Source organism: Erpetoichthys calabaricus, chromosome 16, assembly GCF_900747795.2.
Source record: "Erpetoichthys calabaricus chromosome 16, fErpCal1.3, whole genome shotgun sequence".
NCBI lineage: Eukaryota > Metazoa > Chordata > Cladistia > Polypteriformes > Polypteridae > Erpetoichthys > Erpetoichthys calabaricus.
Genome location: NC_041409.2, coordinates 51253654 through 51271108, shown reverse-complemented (window position 1 = coordinate 51271108; position 17455 = coordinate 51253654). Strand labels below are relative to the sequence as shown.

Genomic DNA, 17455 nt, shown 5'->3' with positions numbered 1-17455 from the left:
CAGCCTAATGCTATCCCTCATCTCTGGTGTCCACCACTGGGTCCTTGGGCCTCTATGGCCTTCAGGCTGCAGTTCTTGGCACTGTCAATAAATGGATGCTTTAGGGCACTGTTGCCCCGTGAAACCCAACAGACAGATGCAGACACTGGTTTAAAAGCACCAAGAAGTAATTTAATTTTCTTCTCCAAAGTTCCCCAAAGCACCTCCACCACCATAAACGAGCAATAACGATAATGATTACACAATACTAAATGCAATAATTTTCCTCCTCTCCTCCCAGCAGCTCCATCACACTCCCTCCCAACTCCGGCTCGGCTTACTGGGTCTCCCATAGTCCTTTAAATAGTCCTTGACCCGGAAGTACTCCTGTCCTTCTGTCCATGTGATTTAATAGCACTTCCGGGTCAGATGAAGACTTGTATTTTTCTTCAGCCCAGAAGTACTTCTGTCCTTCCATCCCCGTGACTTGGTAGTACTTCCGGGCTATACGGGAAACAAAAATCCCCTTGTCTCCCTGCAGAGTCACACAGTGGCCCCCATGGCACCCAGCAGGGTTGTGAAGCCAAACTCCATCTTCCATGATGCCCTGTGGGAATCCAGGGCACCTATAGGCTGCAGTGAAGATGCCATCTAGCATCCTGGGTGTGTCGGCCGGGATGAGCTGCTGCCCATCCATCACAGCACACACTGCCACAATTGTGGCATTGAACAAGGCCTATTCAGACTCTATGTCCCCAGCCTCCGCCGGGTTGTGGGAAAAGCTCTTTCGTAGGTTGGAGTTGAAAGTATTCTGGGCAAGGGCCTCCCCAAAACGTTCCCAGTTTACCCTCACTACTCGCTTGTGCTTTCCAGGTCTGTTGAGGTGCCTCCCCCACCAGGTGGTGATCAGGTGGTAGCTCGGCTAATCTCTTCACCTGATTGTCCAGAATATATGGCCACAAATCTGATGTTATGATTATGAAATCGATCATAGATCTTTGACCTAAGGGTACTGTGGTACCAAGTACACCTACTGTACGAACCACCTTTCATATGGTGTTCATTATGGACAAACCATGCCTAGAACAGAACTCCAATAACAAAACACCGCTCGGGTTTAGATCAGGGAGGCTATTCATCCTAATCATTCCTCTCCAGGGGCCTCATGTATAACGCCGTGCATAGAACTCACACTATAACATGGCGTAAGCACAAAAGCGGGAATGTGCGTACTCACAGAAAAATCCAGATGCAGGAATCAGTACGTACGCAAACTTTCACGTTCTTCCACTACATAAATCCCTATCAGTGTGAAAAGTAACGCACATGCATGCGCCTTCTGTCCCGCCCCAACTCCTCCCAGAATTATGTATCTTTGAATATGCAAATCGATATAAATAGCCTTCTGAGAAAAGACAATGGGGAAAACACGGGGGAAAATATAAGAATTTCAGTGAATACCAAGTGGAGGCAAAGGAAAAACTTACTATTTGTTGGTTTAAACAGTGGTATAATCAACAAAAGGAAGTTGATCAAGTGACGGAGTGTCGGAGAAACTCGAAAGCTCAAGTTCACAAAGTCGCACAGTGCCCGAAATAAAAAAGAAATCACATATCAAAGTCGCCGTGAAAACGCAAGTCGTAGCCCACCATATGAGTGTCATATGAAAGCTTATTAGTGTACAGACAAAAAAATAGGCACACAGTGGGAAAAAAGCACGAAATGTCAACTTTAATCTCGAAATTTCCACTATAATCATGTAGTTTATTTTGCCATTAAAGTAGAACATCATAAACTTCATCTTAAAATAGTTTAATTTACTAGTTTCTCAAATCCCATTGTAACTAAAGTAGAACGTTAAATGCTTTGTTCTGTATTTGATCTTCTATGTGCTCTGTGTGTAAATCACTACCTGCTTCTTAAATGGGCTTTCTCTTTCTCCGACAGAACACATAATCCATTACATTCATGATATTACAGCTCTCTGAATAATTAAAATACTGAGATGTATACGTGATATCTTTTTCATGATGATAGGAATGAAAGCATGTTATTAAACATGGGAACACGGTGGCGCAGTGCTTGTTCATATCTCACGCAAGAGGCTTGCTGCGTTTATCACAGCAGTACTGTCTCTTTCAAACGTACTAACCTCCAATTCCTGTCCTCACTTTTCTTTCTCCAAGTACCCAATCGCCACACAATCAGCTATGTAATAGACGTGAAGCCATTTGTAAGCTTAGAACGCCGATTCTTCAAAACTTTTAAGGAACATTGAAATATCTTCGTAGTACATGTTTAATTATTCTATCCGTCTATCTTTCCAGTGTCGCATCAGCGCAAGAATACAACGCAATGCAGGAACAATCCATGAACTAGCTAGCGCTGCAGCACCGTGTCCTCACATGTTTAATTATTAACAATACAGATTATTTAAATGAAGTTAAAGTTTTATCTGTATAATATAATCAACATATTTTGCTGCATTTCATCTTAAAAATGAATACCGTCATCATATGTAAATTCGCATTTTATAAAGTGGCGCAGGTTGTGCAATATTATAACTGTAGTGCAAGTTTACAGTGAGGTAATTGTACTTATAAATAAACAGTTCTACAAGGAGCACTTGATGGACTGATTGGGTGCGTTTAGAGTTCTTGGGATGAAACTTTTTCTAAACCGCGAAGTCCGTACTTTTGCCGTGGCTGAGTCAGCGTCTGCTTCATGCTGTATACCGATAATTCTCTTTCTGATCAGCTGCTGCTGTGATTCCCCACTCATATACAGTGATATAAATACTCCGAGTGGTGCTGTGAGAGTAATATGGAAAAAGATGATCTGCTGTGGCAACCCTTAATGGGAGCAGCTGAAAGAAGAAGAAGATGCAGTGAGAGTTACAACGCTAAAGCAGTTATGGTATTTGGAATACTATGGCTATTCCCTGGACCATTATATTGCTGCCGGTTAATTACAATCAGATGCATTACACTAATAAACAATATGCAGTTAGTTTCAGTGTATTTATAAAGCCGCGTCAGGAATGTGGAGCTAAGAAAGAAAGGGTGACCACACAGGAACAGTAGCATTGCTTTGACGCTGGGTGCCGCCAGTCTGCAAAACCGAGCGGAGAAATTGCGTACGCCAAGGTATGAGGTACCGTGGAAATGTGCGTGGCTTTATGCCAAGTTTAGGTTTTATACATCGTGATTTGAGCGTGGAAACGTTTGTACGCAACATTTCTGTGCGTACGCAGCGTTTATACATGAGGCCCCAGGTGTCTCCATTGTTTCCCACGTGGGCTTTGAAGTCTCCAAGCAGAACTATGAATTCCCCAGCTAAGACCCTTTCCAGGATCCCCTCCAGTGACTCCAAGAGGGCCTAGTACTCCAAACTGACATTTGGTGAATAGGCGCACATAGCAATCAGAGTCCTCCAGACCTCGACTTTCAGCCACACAAAGGCAGCCCTCTTGTTCTCCGGGACAAACTTCAACGTGGCATCAACCAGGCAGAGATTCAAAAACAGCCAATGTATCCATTTAAGATTAAGTCTACAACACAATGAAGTGCACAGAAAGTGAAGGGGTCTGAAAACTTTCTTAATCCATTGATCCATCCATCCATTATCCAACCCGCTATATCCTAACTCGATTGCATATATAAAGAAAATAAAATTTGAAGAATACTACTGTTAGGTGTGTTTGCCATATTACTCCAGGCCCTTGAATGTAAATCCCAATTGGTCCAGTGGATTGTTATATTTGGCATGTTCCTTTCATTTGCAAATATGTTTTCTCCCAAGTTCTCACAAGCTGTGTCTCTGTAAACTTGGTCCTGTTTAAGTGATTATGGCTGTATAAGTATGTGTGGACCCTTCAGTGTTTGTCCATTTTGGCTCTTGCCTGTGGCTCAGGCCTTGGTGGCCCTGTGTTACAGTTAATATGTTTGAAAAATGAAATTAGTGCATTCATGTAAAGAATGTGTTTGGATTATTTATTCCATGTAGCAGTTGCCGTTGTTGTCACTTAATAATTCTAAGCTAATATACTAGGAGAAAGGAGGCAATTGTATGCCAGCATCTTTTCATTTGGGCCTTTTAGGCCTTTATTTTGGGTAGCAGTCTCTGATTTCATCAGCATTATTTTTGCGTGGCTCAGCTATAATGTTGATTTTGGAAAGTAATTCTTTCTGTTTCTTCTTTCTTGGAGATCTTCACAGATGACCTTCCAGAGGTGGAATCCCTTCCGCGGTATAATGTTCTCAGCTTCCTGAAAGATGGTTTTAAGGATCTTGCTATACCATATCTGGTAAGTGCACTTGACTTAGTGAGTGTAACCGCTCTTCTGGGTTTCCTGGAATGTACAGCTGTTTTCATAGCAATTTCCTTTTTGTAGAATTCTTGTTAACATCAGCTGTTTGCAGTTTTTTTTTGTAAATCTGGCATCCCTGTTCATACAACCTGCCTCAAATCTAACCCCTGGGAACATTTTTTTAGTCTCTATGGTGTTCTTATCTATGGGAAAGTAATTGGGTAGTACTAAAGTGTTTGTTCAGATAAATGAACAGTTTTGGTCTCTTGGACTATAGCCATTGGAGGCCCATACTTGTGTTATTTTTATTTAATCTAGTGAAACACTGCATGGAGTATATTTTCAGGCTTTCACAGGGCATTCACAAGTAGAAATGCACAGGTGCACATCTTGAAATTCTAAACTGACACTAAGTAACTCATTTGTGATATGAAGTAAAACTAAAGTACCTGAGAAAATCCCGACAAAAATAGAAGGTGCATATTCCACACAGAAAGTGACCGGGTGTGGGACCTGAACCCAGGGTTTCAGATCTACAAAGCACTTGCCACATTCAAATGATGCTCCATTGTAGGGCTTAGTTTTCCAGCATTATTCTGTATTTCCAGTGTATATCCAGTTTAGATTAATAAAAATATTGACTGAGTGTCGTGTAATTTTATTAAAGCAGGAACAACCATGTAAAGCAACACTGTGAATTTTAAAACATTTTAACCAATCATACAGTAGTATTTTCCCAGTTACAAATGGGTTGTCCAATTACCTGGCAGCTGTTTTCTGTCAGTCATTGGCATAATTTGAGCACAATTTAAAGCTGACATTCAAGATGTAGATGGTCAAGTTGTTAAAAGTAAGTGGCAGTGTGCTTGCTTGTTAGAAAGGTGGTGAAGGACAGTCCTTCAGTGCTTGAGTGTGATCTGCCTCCCTGCAATATTTTTCATCCACTCAGCCCACACATTCCTGGTTGGATTGTCTTATTACAAAAATTGATTAATGTGTTTGTTTAAAAAGTATTAATTCCTCTATTGTCTGTGGAGAGTGCTACAGTAATTGTTGAATTATTATTTGCATGTAGCAGTGTCTCCAGATAATTAGGTTCATGCCTGTGAAACCGTGTTACTTGGTCCTTCCTTAGTTTTGAGGTGCATAGGGCAACACCACTTCTCCGTGTGTTTCACTCTGCCAGCTCATTATTTGTCAGCCATGTCCTTTTCTTCCCTTAGATGGTACCCAAGAAACTGACTGTAGGGGGTCCTTGTGTTAACCATTTGCTATACAGGCAGTCCCTGGGTTATGTACTAGATAGGGACTGTAGGTTTGTACTTAAGTTGAATTTGTATGTAAGTCGGAACAGGTACATTACTTTAATAAATGTCATTGTTGACCGACTGCAACCAAGTGCTCTGCCAATGAATGATGGAGTTTCAACTGTTTCTGACCTTTTTATTATTTCTACTTTATTTTCAATGGTGATGGTTTTTCTCTTCTTTACTGTAGCACCAGCACTTGCATCAGATTTGTGTTTCAGAGACATTCTTGAAGGGTGAAGAGAAAAGGATAAGATGAGCTCTTCTGTACACGCTATCACAGCAGATTAGGCACCAGTCGTCAACACGTCTGATGTATAGGGTGGTCCAGATCTAATTATGCAATTGTCATTACGCTATAACTTATTCAGTTTATTACATAGAAAATCACCTGAAAAATCCTGGACCATCGAGAAGTGTGCAAACTAACGACACAAAGAATCATCTTCACACCGAACTGGAATTGTCCCCGCATAAATCAAAGTCATCCAGACGATCTGGATCTGCAGAATTAGATCTGGACCACCCTGTACTGACAAGAGACAACTTCCTGCTATGTGCGTAACAGTACAAGCAGGCTTGCTATTGAGAATGAATGGGGGCAGCGAGAGGCGGTTCATCACCAGCCCACATCACAGTCCCCCCCACTACAGTATGCTGCCTGCAGTGTCTGCTGCACCACCGCCCCCATTCAACACGCAGCCATCCGAGGCACACTACAATGCTACCCCCCGCTTCCCCGTTCACCCTCAATGGCCTCCGATCATCCACAACAGGGTCACCACTTGCAGTATTACCAGCCACCCACCTAGAACGAACAGGGCAGCCATGTGTAGTGGACAGGCAGTGAAACCGCTTGCCGCCAGGAGCCGCCCGACGGACACTACACTGCACAAGCAGCGAAATCGACCCCCCTCCATCCTCCGTCCAGCCACCGCTTGCATTGTCCCCGGGCCAAAGATGACGGAGCGGCAGTTACTGAGGCGCATGCGTTGCAGCTGCGGCCCCGTTCGTATGTCATAGGTCGGATGTCCGTAACCTAGGGACTACCTGTACATGACCCAACTATCTAAGTCTTCATTCCCAAATGATGTCTTCAAGCCTTTCCATCCCTTAACACCTCCTAATTTGTCATCTTGGCTTGCCATATCACATGTAGGAGTTTCCTTTGCCCTCATTTTTTTCATATGTGTAGCCTTGTCTCTGAGCCGTAAGGTTAAGTAGATAGAAGTAAAGTTTCAAAGAAATGGATCTTAAATTGAATGTTAAATTCTTTGCAGTTCCAATGTTACTGAGCCTACTGAATGTGTAATTGGCCTTAGCCAGACATTGCATGATTTCCTTATTGCATTTACAATGATTTGAAATGATACTGCTCAAGTAGCGGACTTTGTCAGCTTACTTGCTACAGTAATCTTTGACTGCTCTAATTATTATGGTTTTTGATTTGATTTGATTTTTCCAGGATCAGCATTAGGCCCACAAGTAATGCTTCCTGTTGCACACGTTGTGTCAGGTCTTGAAGTCCTTCCATGTTTAAGTGTAGTAAAATGAAGTTGTCAGCAAAGTCTAGATCATAAGATGGTGTTTTCCCAACTGAGACCAGCTGTGCTTTTCAATGTTGCCCATTTCATGACCCAATTCATTACAATCGGTAAGATCAGTGGTGCCAGGACACAGCCCTGTCTCACCCCCATCTAAACCTGAAACCAGTCACTCAGTTCGCTGTCAATTTGAACAGCATATCTACTGATAGCCTATACATTGTATGTAATGTTTATGAATTGTTCAGGAATCCCATAATGCTTCAGAATTTTCCATACTGTCAGACTATGGACACTGTCAAATGCCTTTTTAAAATTGATTACATTTATGGTAAGGTGATTTGGTTACTTTAAAGTTTTGTGTGATTTGCCTTAATGTAAAGATCTGAGGCCTCATGCATAACGCCGTGCGTAGAATTCACACTAAAACATGGCATATGGACAAAAGCGGAAATGTGTGTACACACAAAAAAATCCAGATGCATAAATCTGTGTGTTCACCAACTTCCACGTTCTTCCGCTCTATAAATCCCAGTCAGCGTGAAAAGTAACGCACGTGCCTGCTGCCCCACCCCAAACTCCTCCCAGAATTACGCCTCTTTGAATATGCAAATCAATATAAATAGCCTTTAAGCTCAGCGTTCTGTGAAAAGGCAATGGCAAAAGCACGGGGGAAAATAGAAGAATTTCAGCGAGTACCAAGTGGAGGCAAGGAAAAGCGTACTATTTGTTGATTTAAACAGTGGTATAAGCAACAAAAGGAAGTTGAATGAGTGACATAGAGTGTCGGTGAAACACGAAAGCTCAAGTTCACAAAGTCACACACTGGCCGAAATAAAAAAGAAGTTGTCAGATATCAAAGTCGCAGTGAAAAGGCGAGTCGTAGCCCACTGTCTGAGTGTCATATGAAAGCTTATTAGGGTACAGAGAAAAGAAAAATAAAATAGGCACAAAGTGGGGAAAAAACTAGAAATGTCAACTTTTATCTCGAAATTTCCACTTTAATCACAGTTTATTTTGTCATTTAAGTAGAACATCATAAACTTCATCTTAAAATCATTTAATGTACTAGTTTCTCAAATCCCATCGTAACTAAAGTAGCACGTTAGATTCTTTGTTTTGTATGTGTTCTTCTATGTGCTCTATTTGTGAATCACTATGTGCTTCTTAAATGGGCTTTCTCTCCCTACAACAGGACACAGAATCCATTGTATTCGCGATATTACAGTTCTCTGAATAATTTAAATACTGAGATGTATACTTGATATCATTTCAGTATTCATATCATATCAATTAAAGCATGTATTAAACATGGGAACAGGGTGGCACATTGATAGTGACGAGCTGGCGCCCCATCCAGAGATTGTTCCTGCCTCACGCAAGATGCTTGCTGCACCGTGTGCGACCTTCGATGAAATAATTTATTGCAGCAGTACCGTCTCTTTCAAACGTACTAACCTCCAATTCCTGTCCTTCATTTTCTTTCTCCAAGTACCCAATCGCCACACAATCAGCTGTGTAATAGACGTTAAGCCATCTGTAAGCTTAGAACTCTGATTCTTCAAAACATTTAAGAAACATTGAAATATCTTCGTAGTACATGTTTAATTATTCTATCCATCTATCCTTCCAGTGTCATGTCAGCCCAGCAGGAATACAGCACGAGGCAGGAACAATCCCTGAATGGGCGCCATCTCGTTGCTAGCGCTGCAACACCGTGTCCTCACATGTTTGATTATTAACAATATAGATTATTTAAATGATGTTAACATTTTATCTGTATAATGTAATAAACATATTTTGCTGCATTTCATCTTAAAAGTGATATATATCATCATCATATGTAAATACGCTCTTTATAAAGTGGCTCAAGTTGTGCAATATTATAACTGTATCGCAAGTAAACTGTTTAGATACAAACAGTTCTACAAGGAGCACTTGATGGACTGATTGAGTGTGTTTATAGTTCTTGGGATGAAAATGTTTCTGAACCGTGAGGACCATACAGGAAAGGCTCTGAAGTGTATGTCGCATGAGAGCAGTTCAAATAGGCAGCATGGCTGAGGCAGCTTATGCTTGATGCTGTATACCGATAATTCTCTTTCTGATCAGCTACTGTTGAGCTGTGATTCCACACTCTGATACAGTGATTTAAATACTCCGAGTGGTGCAGTGAGAGTAATATGGAAAAAGGTGATCCGCTATGGCAACCCCTAACGGGAGCAGCTGAAAGAAGAAAAAGAAGAAGGTGCAGTGAGAGTAACAACGGTAAAACAGCTATGGTATTTAGAATAGTTTGGCCCTTCCGTGGACCATTATATTGTTACAGGTTAATTACAATCAGATGCCTTAAACTCATAAACAATATGCGGTTAATTTCAGTGTATATGATAAAGCTACGTCAGGGATGTGGATCTAAAAAAGAAAGGGAAACCACAATGGAACAAAAGCACTGCTTTGACACTGGGTTCCGCCAGTTTGCAAAACAGAGTGGAGAACTTGTGTACGCCAGCATGAAAATGTGCATGGCTTTATGCCAAGTTTAGGTTTTATACATCGCAATGTGAGTGTGGAAACGGGCTTACGCCACATTTTTTGTGCGTACGCACCATTTATACATGAGGCCCCAGGTCTTTGCAGGTTTGTTCCTTCCTAAAACCATGAAATGTGGAGTTCATTTTTTCCCTCTTTCTCTATTTCCTATAGGAGCACATTATTCTGGTTTGGGAGGAGGAAGGCTCTGAGTTCCATAATTGTCTGATCCAGCTGTACTTAGAAAAAGTGCAGACTCTGATGAAGGAGTACCTGAACTCGCTCCCTGAAGGTGAGGGTGTGTGATGTGAAGTGCAGGCTTCTAACACACTACTTATTTAATTTCAGTGCATCTGTACTAAGTGTCATCCTCTCCCTAAGTTTCAGTCACACTCAGCTTTGCAGCCTTCTTCAGCTTGTTAGTGACAGATCTTAAAGTTCATTTGCTCTGTTGGATTAAGCCACATGTTAAATCATTTAAATTTGCCTAGGATTATCCTGGGATTTTGAAATTCAACAAGACTCAATCCTTGTAGTAGACATTTTTAAAATAGTTCTCTCTCCATCTTTGTGTTGACTGTACCATTTATCCCAACACTAGACCATAAGATCCAAGAGGTATGCCCAATGAACATGGTTTTAAAGAAAAGAGTGATTTAAAAGGTGCTCTGTGCTGCCATAGCACAATCATCATTGTTGTATAATATTGTTAACCGCAACTTAAACATTTTTTGGCATGCTTGCATTTTAGTTTTATCGTGCACAATATGTCCTGAGAAACAGTTTTGGTTTATTTGTACACTCCTTTGTTTGATGCACAGTAGCAGATGGTCAAAAGTAACAATTAAGAAAGGGAATGTGTAGAAGTAGTATAAAGGCTGACATGTTGCTGTGACATAATTACTGGTACCCTTTTGAATGAATCAAATCAGTGTGATTAGAAGAACTTGATTCTCATTGTAGTGAAATTTGACTCACCTGTAATATGTTGCCTTGCCAGTACTCACATGACTTGAATTAACCAATGCTGAAGATGAGAGCTGTGAGAAATGATATCATCATCAAACAAAAATGCAAAGGGTTACAATGCCATCTCCAGAGCCACAGTGCTCCTGTTGCCATGATTCACAATGTAATTAAGAGGTTTTCTGGTAATGGACCGGCCAGGAACACCAATGGACATTGGGAGAACAGTTTAACTAGTCAGAGAAGTCTTAACAGGTTGTTGGAAATGTTTAAAAAAAACAAAAAAAAAAAACCCAGAGAGCTTAAAGAAGAATGGGTATTTTCATTAATTGTTTTAAAATATGTTTTTATGTTTTTTCATTTATTTATTTATTTTTTTTATGGAGAACAGAGAAAATAAGTTGGACATGGCAGAGTTAAAGATGCTAAGATTTGCATTTGGAAGGACGAGGATGGACAGGATTAGAAATTAGGACATTTGAGGGTGTGGCACCCGGACGGGGCTCAAGCCCGGCCGGGACGCCCAGGATGACAGGAGGAGGGCTCATTCCTCCTCCAGACCGCGAGGGGGCGTCCGCCCTGGTTGTATTGGGGGCCACGGGTACAGAGCTTGGAAGCTCTACCCTGTAGGGGCCTGTGGCCACCGTCAGGGGGCGCCCTGATGCCTTGGGGACCCTGGACCCCAGCGCTTCTGCCACACCCGGAAGTGCTGGGGTGAAGAAAAGAGGGAACACCCGGAGTGCTTCCGGGTACGCAGCTAGCACTTCCGCCACACTGGGGAGTGCCAGTGGCAGATTGCCGGGGAGCACCTGGAGCACATTCGGGTGTGTATAAAAGGGGCAACCTCCCTCCAGTCATTGACAAGAGTCGGGAGGAAATGAGATGATGTCGGGAGGACGGCAAGGAGGCGGCCTGAAGAGAGAGAAGGCATTGTTGCGTGGCCAGGACTTTAGGGTTTGTGGGCACCTGGATATTGTAAATATTGTAAATAAACGTGTGTTGGGTGACATGAGTGTGTCTGCCTGTCTGTGTCCGAGCCAGTCTCCATAAGGGTCAGCTCAGGTTGGACGTTTGGGAGACAAAGTCAGAGAGGCGAGATTGCGTTGGTTTGGACATGTGCAGAGGTGAGATGCTGAGTATATTGGGAGAAGGATGATAAGGATAGAACTGCCAGGTAAGAGGAAAAGAGGAAGGCCTAAGCGAAGGGTTATGGATGTGGTGAGAGGGGACATGCAGGTGATGGGGGTGACAGAGAAAGATGACGAGGACAGGAAGATGTGCAAGAAGATGATCTGCTATGGCAACCCCTAATGAGAGCAACTGAAAGAAGAACAAGAAGAGAAAATAAGTCTCTGATGGAATATCTTACAATATTCAGTTCTCTGTGAATAAGTTTCCAGTATATGCACAATTCTGATTTCCGGGAGTTTTTATTTAATAATACTAGGGGGCTCTGCCCCCTGCTCGCTTCGCTTGCCCACCCTCAGGTTTGGTTTACCGGATATACAATTTAAAGAGATTATTTTCATGGGAATTGTTACATATGCATTATTTTCACTTTAAAACTTTTGTAAAAACAATATTTGGAATTAACTTTTCTTCAAGATCACAATGAATTTTGATTCCGTGTTTGGACTTACATTGTGACAACGCAACGTATATCTGCCTGTAAGTGAATGTCGTTTCTTTCTCTCTAATAAATAAAATGACTTTCTCGAATGTTTGTCCATGCCCTTTCTTCTTTGCTTTGTCCTTGACTTGTCATCTAGAACGTATAAAATTATTGTCCTGATAAAATTTATAAGAGCTGTGAGCGCTGGAAGTGTGTCTGACAAAAGCATTCACACGATCTGAGGTTAGATGACTGTGGTCTTCTTTGAAAATAGTTGTAAGTAGGGCGTGACTTGAAAGAATGTCATGTTAAAAGTCTCCGTCTCATGGGACTTCATACTGCAACAGCATTTTTGGAATCTTTTAATTCTCGCTGGCAAGACAAATTAGACAATCTACAAGTCTCCGACTTAAAATTTAAATCCAAAAAATATATTCAATCTCTTTTCTCTGTTCTGTTATTTCACCGAGTAATAATTTCCATTTGTTTGCGCTAATGCGAGTTTTCCTATCCTGTTTTTGAGACTCTGGAATTTTCGTACTTCCATTATCTCTAACCTGCTCTGCATGTGTACCGCACCAACATTTTTGAATTCTTTACGACATTATGTTCTCTTTGTCCTTTATTTCCGGCCCTGGGCGTGGTTAACTCTCTGTCTTGCGTGACATATAATGCTGCTCGCGTTGTGAAGGGTTTGGGGGGGCTAAACACACGCTAAGGAGATGCAGTTGGCTCAGCTGCAGGTGAGCTGTGTGTTCTGCTTGTCGTGCAGCTGTCCTTTTGCCACTTCATGTCTCTGCCACTCACGTACACTAAGGAGATGCGGTTGGATCAGCTACAGTCTTGCTGCTGCTGGCGAGCTGCGTGTTCTGATTGTCGCACTGCGCGTCGATCATTTCAAAGCCTGTACAGCAGCTTTCTATTTGTCTCACTGCCTTGTCTCGCGTGACATCAAAGTGTCGTCTCCCTCCCAAGATTTTTTTTTTTAATAATAGAGAGATTTTTGCAAAAAATGTTGCTTTGCACTGGCGCCCTGCCTGGAGTTTGTTTCCTGCCTTGCTCCCTATCTTGGCTGGAAATGGCTCCAGCAGACCCCCGTGACCCTGTAGTTAGGATATAGCGGGTTGGATAATGAATGAATGTTGTTTTGCACATTGTGAGCAAACAGCTGAATGACTGACATTTGAATTATGCAACACGACTAATGTGAGATTTTTTTTTTTTTCTTTTCGATGTTTTTCACAGTGATTGCCATTGTACTGCATTGTTCCCTATTGGCTCCTATTATAGCTTTAGCTTTTTTCTCTCATTCGACATGGAAAATGAAATTAAATTTTTTCTTAGCCATCACTCTACTCTGTTGGGCCCTTGAGCAATCCTGAGTATAACGTTGAAGCAGGTCCTCCAACTTGCAAGGAAAAACCTGGGGATTGGTGGCAAAGTTAGCACTCCAGCCACCATATACAGTGCATCCGGAAAGTATTCACAGCGCATCACTTTTTCCACATTTTGTTATGTTACAGCCTTATTCCAAAATGGATTAAATTCATTTTTTCCTCTGAATTCTACACACAACACCCCATAATGACAACATGAAAAAAGTTTACTTGAGGTTTTTGCAAATTTATTAAAATTAAAAAAATTGAGAAAGCACATGTACATAAATATTCACAGCCTTTGCCATGAAGCTCAAAATTGAGCTCAGGTGCATCCTGTTTCCCCTGATCATCCTTGATTGGAGTCCACCTGTGGTAAATTCAGTTGATTGGACATGATTTGGAATGGCGCACACCTGTCTATATAAGGTCCCACAGTTGACAGTTCATGTCAGAGCACAAACCAAGCCTGAAGTCAAAGGAATTGTCTGTAGACCTCTGAGACAGGATTGTCTCGAAGCACAAATCTGGGGAAGGTTACAGAAAAATTTCTGCTGCTTTGAAGGTCCCAATGAGCACAGTGGGCTCCATCATCCGTAAGTGGAAGAAGTTCAAAAGCACCAGGACTCTTCCTAGAGCTGGCCAGCCATCTAAACTGAGCGAAGGGCCTTAGTCAGGGAGGTGACCAAGAACCCGATGGTCACTCTGTCAGAGCTCCAGAGGTCCTCTGTGGAGAGAGGAGAACCTTCCAGAAGGACAACAATCTCTGCAGCAATCCACCAATCAGGCCTGTATGGTAGAGTGGCCAGACGGAAGCCACTCCTTAGTAAAAGGCACATGGCAGCCCGCCTGGAGTTTGCCAAAAGGCACCTGAAGGACTCTTAGACCATGAGAAAGAAAATTCTCTGGTCTGATGAGACAAAGATTGAACTCTTTGGTGTGAATGCCAGGCGTCACGTTTGGAGGAAACCAGGCACCGCTCATCACTAGGCCAATACCATCCCTACAGTGAAGCATGGTGGTGGCAGCATCATGCTGTGGGGATGTTTTTCAGTGGCAGGAACTGGGAGACTACTCAGGATAAAGGGAAAGATGACTGCAGCAATGTACAGAGACATCCTGGATGAAAACCTGCTCCAGAGTGCTCTGACCTCAGACTGAGGCGACGGTTCATCTTTCAGCAGGACAACGACCCTAAGCACACAGCCAAGATATCAAAGGAGTGGCTTCAGGACAACACTGGGAATGTCCCTGAGTGGTCCAGCCAGAGCCCAGACTTGAATCCGGTTGAACATCTCTGGAGAGATCATAAAATGGCTGTGCACTGACGCTTCCCATCCAACCTGATGGAGCTTGAGAGGTGCTGCAAAGAGGAATGGGCGAAACTGGCCAAAGATAGGTGTGCCAAGCTTGTGGCATCATATTCAAAAAACTTGAGGCTGTAATTGCTGCCAAAGGTGCATCGACAAAGTATTGAGCCAAGGCTGTGAATACTTATGTACATGTGATTTCTCAGTTTTTTGTTTTTTAATTAGCAAAAACCTCAAGTAAACTTTTTTCACGTTGTCATTATGGGGTGTTGTGTGTAGAATTCGGAGGAAAAAAATGAATTTAATCCATTTTGGAATAAGGCTGTAACATAACAAAATGTGGAAAAAGTGATGCACTGTATAACCTGTTCCAGTGTGGGTGTGGCAACACACTGTATCAGTGCTTGCTCCTAACCTCTCCCTCTCTCTCTCTCTCTCTCATCACTACACACTACATTGGGTAAATAACATAAAAAAATATCATTATGGATGAAGTATTCGTTTAAGAACATCTGCTTTGACCTCATGGGACACAGAAATGTCCTTTTGTCTTCTCTTTTCTAATGGCGTTTTCACATTCATAGTCCGTTTTGCTTTTTCTGAATTAGGGAGTATTTCATTCCTTTCTTTCAGTTTTCATTTAGTTCATTTGCTTTTCACGTTATAAACTTTCAGGCGAACTAAACATCTCAATAAACATCCCATGGTTGTGTCGTGGACTTCTTTAATTGGGAAGAAACATTTTTCCCTGAGAAAAAAATATCGCAGTGGGCATTTGCACGCCACTACATTTTCCATAATTATTAACTGAAAGACTACTAAGTCTATGCACTGATGGACACATTTCAAATAGCTGAGTGTACAACAGAAGATAAGCTCTGCTAATGGTATAAGTAGACGTATCACATAATTTTCATTAAACTTCACGATGTTCCGCATTTACCATAATATGAATGTATCCTCAATTTAGTTTATCTGGACGCCTTTTTTACGCAACTTTTTATTATTTTTAATGCTCCTTGTTAATCCTCGACTCATTATGCTGTGACTAAGATTTCCCAATTACTGACTGCAGACACTTACTGTAACTACAACAGCACACAAAATTTCACCCATCGTGCACAGCATTTCACATAGTTAAATTGGTCCCGTGCCAGATCACATTAAGTCCTTGCGCAGATCACTCCAGAGTTTGCTTGGTACTGCATGTACTACTACAGTACATCTACTTTCAGGAAAATCATACCAGAGTTTGAAAAAAACTGGTCCAAAAGATCTAGATGTAAAAACTCCTTAACACATGGCAAGGTAGGTATTTAAGGTTAAGAAAGGTTCTTAACTTCTAAGGAGGTTTTTGGGTTAGGTGCTTCTATTCACTCATCATCATGCCACAAAGTCTTGCTGTTTGTGGAATACTTTAATTTCCCTGAATTTGAATAACAATTAGAAAAAATGCCTGCTTTTTGCAGTTGTGAGCGTATGACTGGATGACTTGACACGTGGGTAATGTGCCACAAGTAACTTGAGATTTTTTCATTCACATTTTGTTGTCTAATTTTGGTCTCCACTGATGAGAAATTGTATTGTAAACTTTGTTAACTCTGATCTCAGTCAAAACATGAGATAAAGCAACATATAAAATTAATTTATGGTCCACGGCATTAGAGGACTACACTGTTAATAGACAAATGTCAAGAGGCACAACTAATCTTTTCACAAACCTACCTAAAGAAACCAAATCCTTCTGGGGTAAGATGCTGGTAAAACCAAAAAAAAACGAACAAAATAAAGTTTAGAAGCAAAAGAATATCCAATGTTCAGTTAAATATGATGGAGTTTCCATAATGTTTTGGGGCTGCTTTGTTGCGCCTGGTACCTTGAACTCACTAAGCAATCATGAAGTTAGAGGATTTACAGATCTCTAGTTGAATGGCAATACCAAAAGTCAAAACTAGGTAAGGATCGAAGATCAGGGTGACCTCCTGTAGGATAATAATCCAAAACACTCATCCAAAGCAGAGAAACGAGATGAAAAAATAAACAAACTGTTACCCACTGGTCAGTCGATGAGTCCAGATCTCAATCTGAGTGAAAACTTTTGGAACGAGTTGAAGTCTGCTACTTGGTAGCATTAATTCTGGAAACATTTTAGACCAACTGAAGAGTGGGAGAAATGACTGGCAGAAAGGTGCAAGAAACTACTAAATGGCAACAAGAAACATTTGGAGGCTGTCATTACTGCCATGGATTGTACATCTGTGGAAAAAAAATGGGATACAAGTTGAACATCCAGTTCGAAAGATCAAAAGTTGGTATGTTTCCAACTGTTTCTGAAGGTACTATACACGATAGACCTGAAATGCAAAGGTGAAAATAACCTTAACTGTATCTGCAGATTTACATATTCCTAGCTCAAGGAATCAGATATTTATAGGGATACCAATAAAATTATTAGGGTCTAAAGTTCTAATTTCTTATTTTCATCTTCTCATAAAAACAGACAATAAACGTAAAAAGGGT

General features: G+C 41.5%; 1 protein-coding gene across 2 annotated transcripts in view; it reads left to right on the top strand.

Annotated features, from left to right (window-relative positions):
• Window positions 1-17455, top strand: part of vps39 (VPS39 subunit of HOPS complex) — a 199400-nt gene that overhangs the window by 91829 nt on the left and 90116 nt on the right. For both annotated transcript variants that reach the window (XM_028821154.2, XM_028821153.2), the window contains exons 17-18: window positions 4187-4285; window positions 9846-9963. In XM_028821154.2, the coding sequence (XP_028676987.1) occupies window positions 4187-4285; window positions 9846-9963 (217 nt within the window). The remainder of the gene's footprint in view (window positions 1-4186; window positions 4286-9845; window positions 9964-17455) is intronic.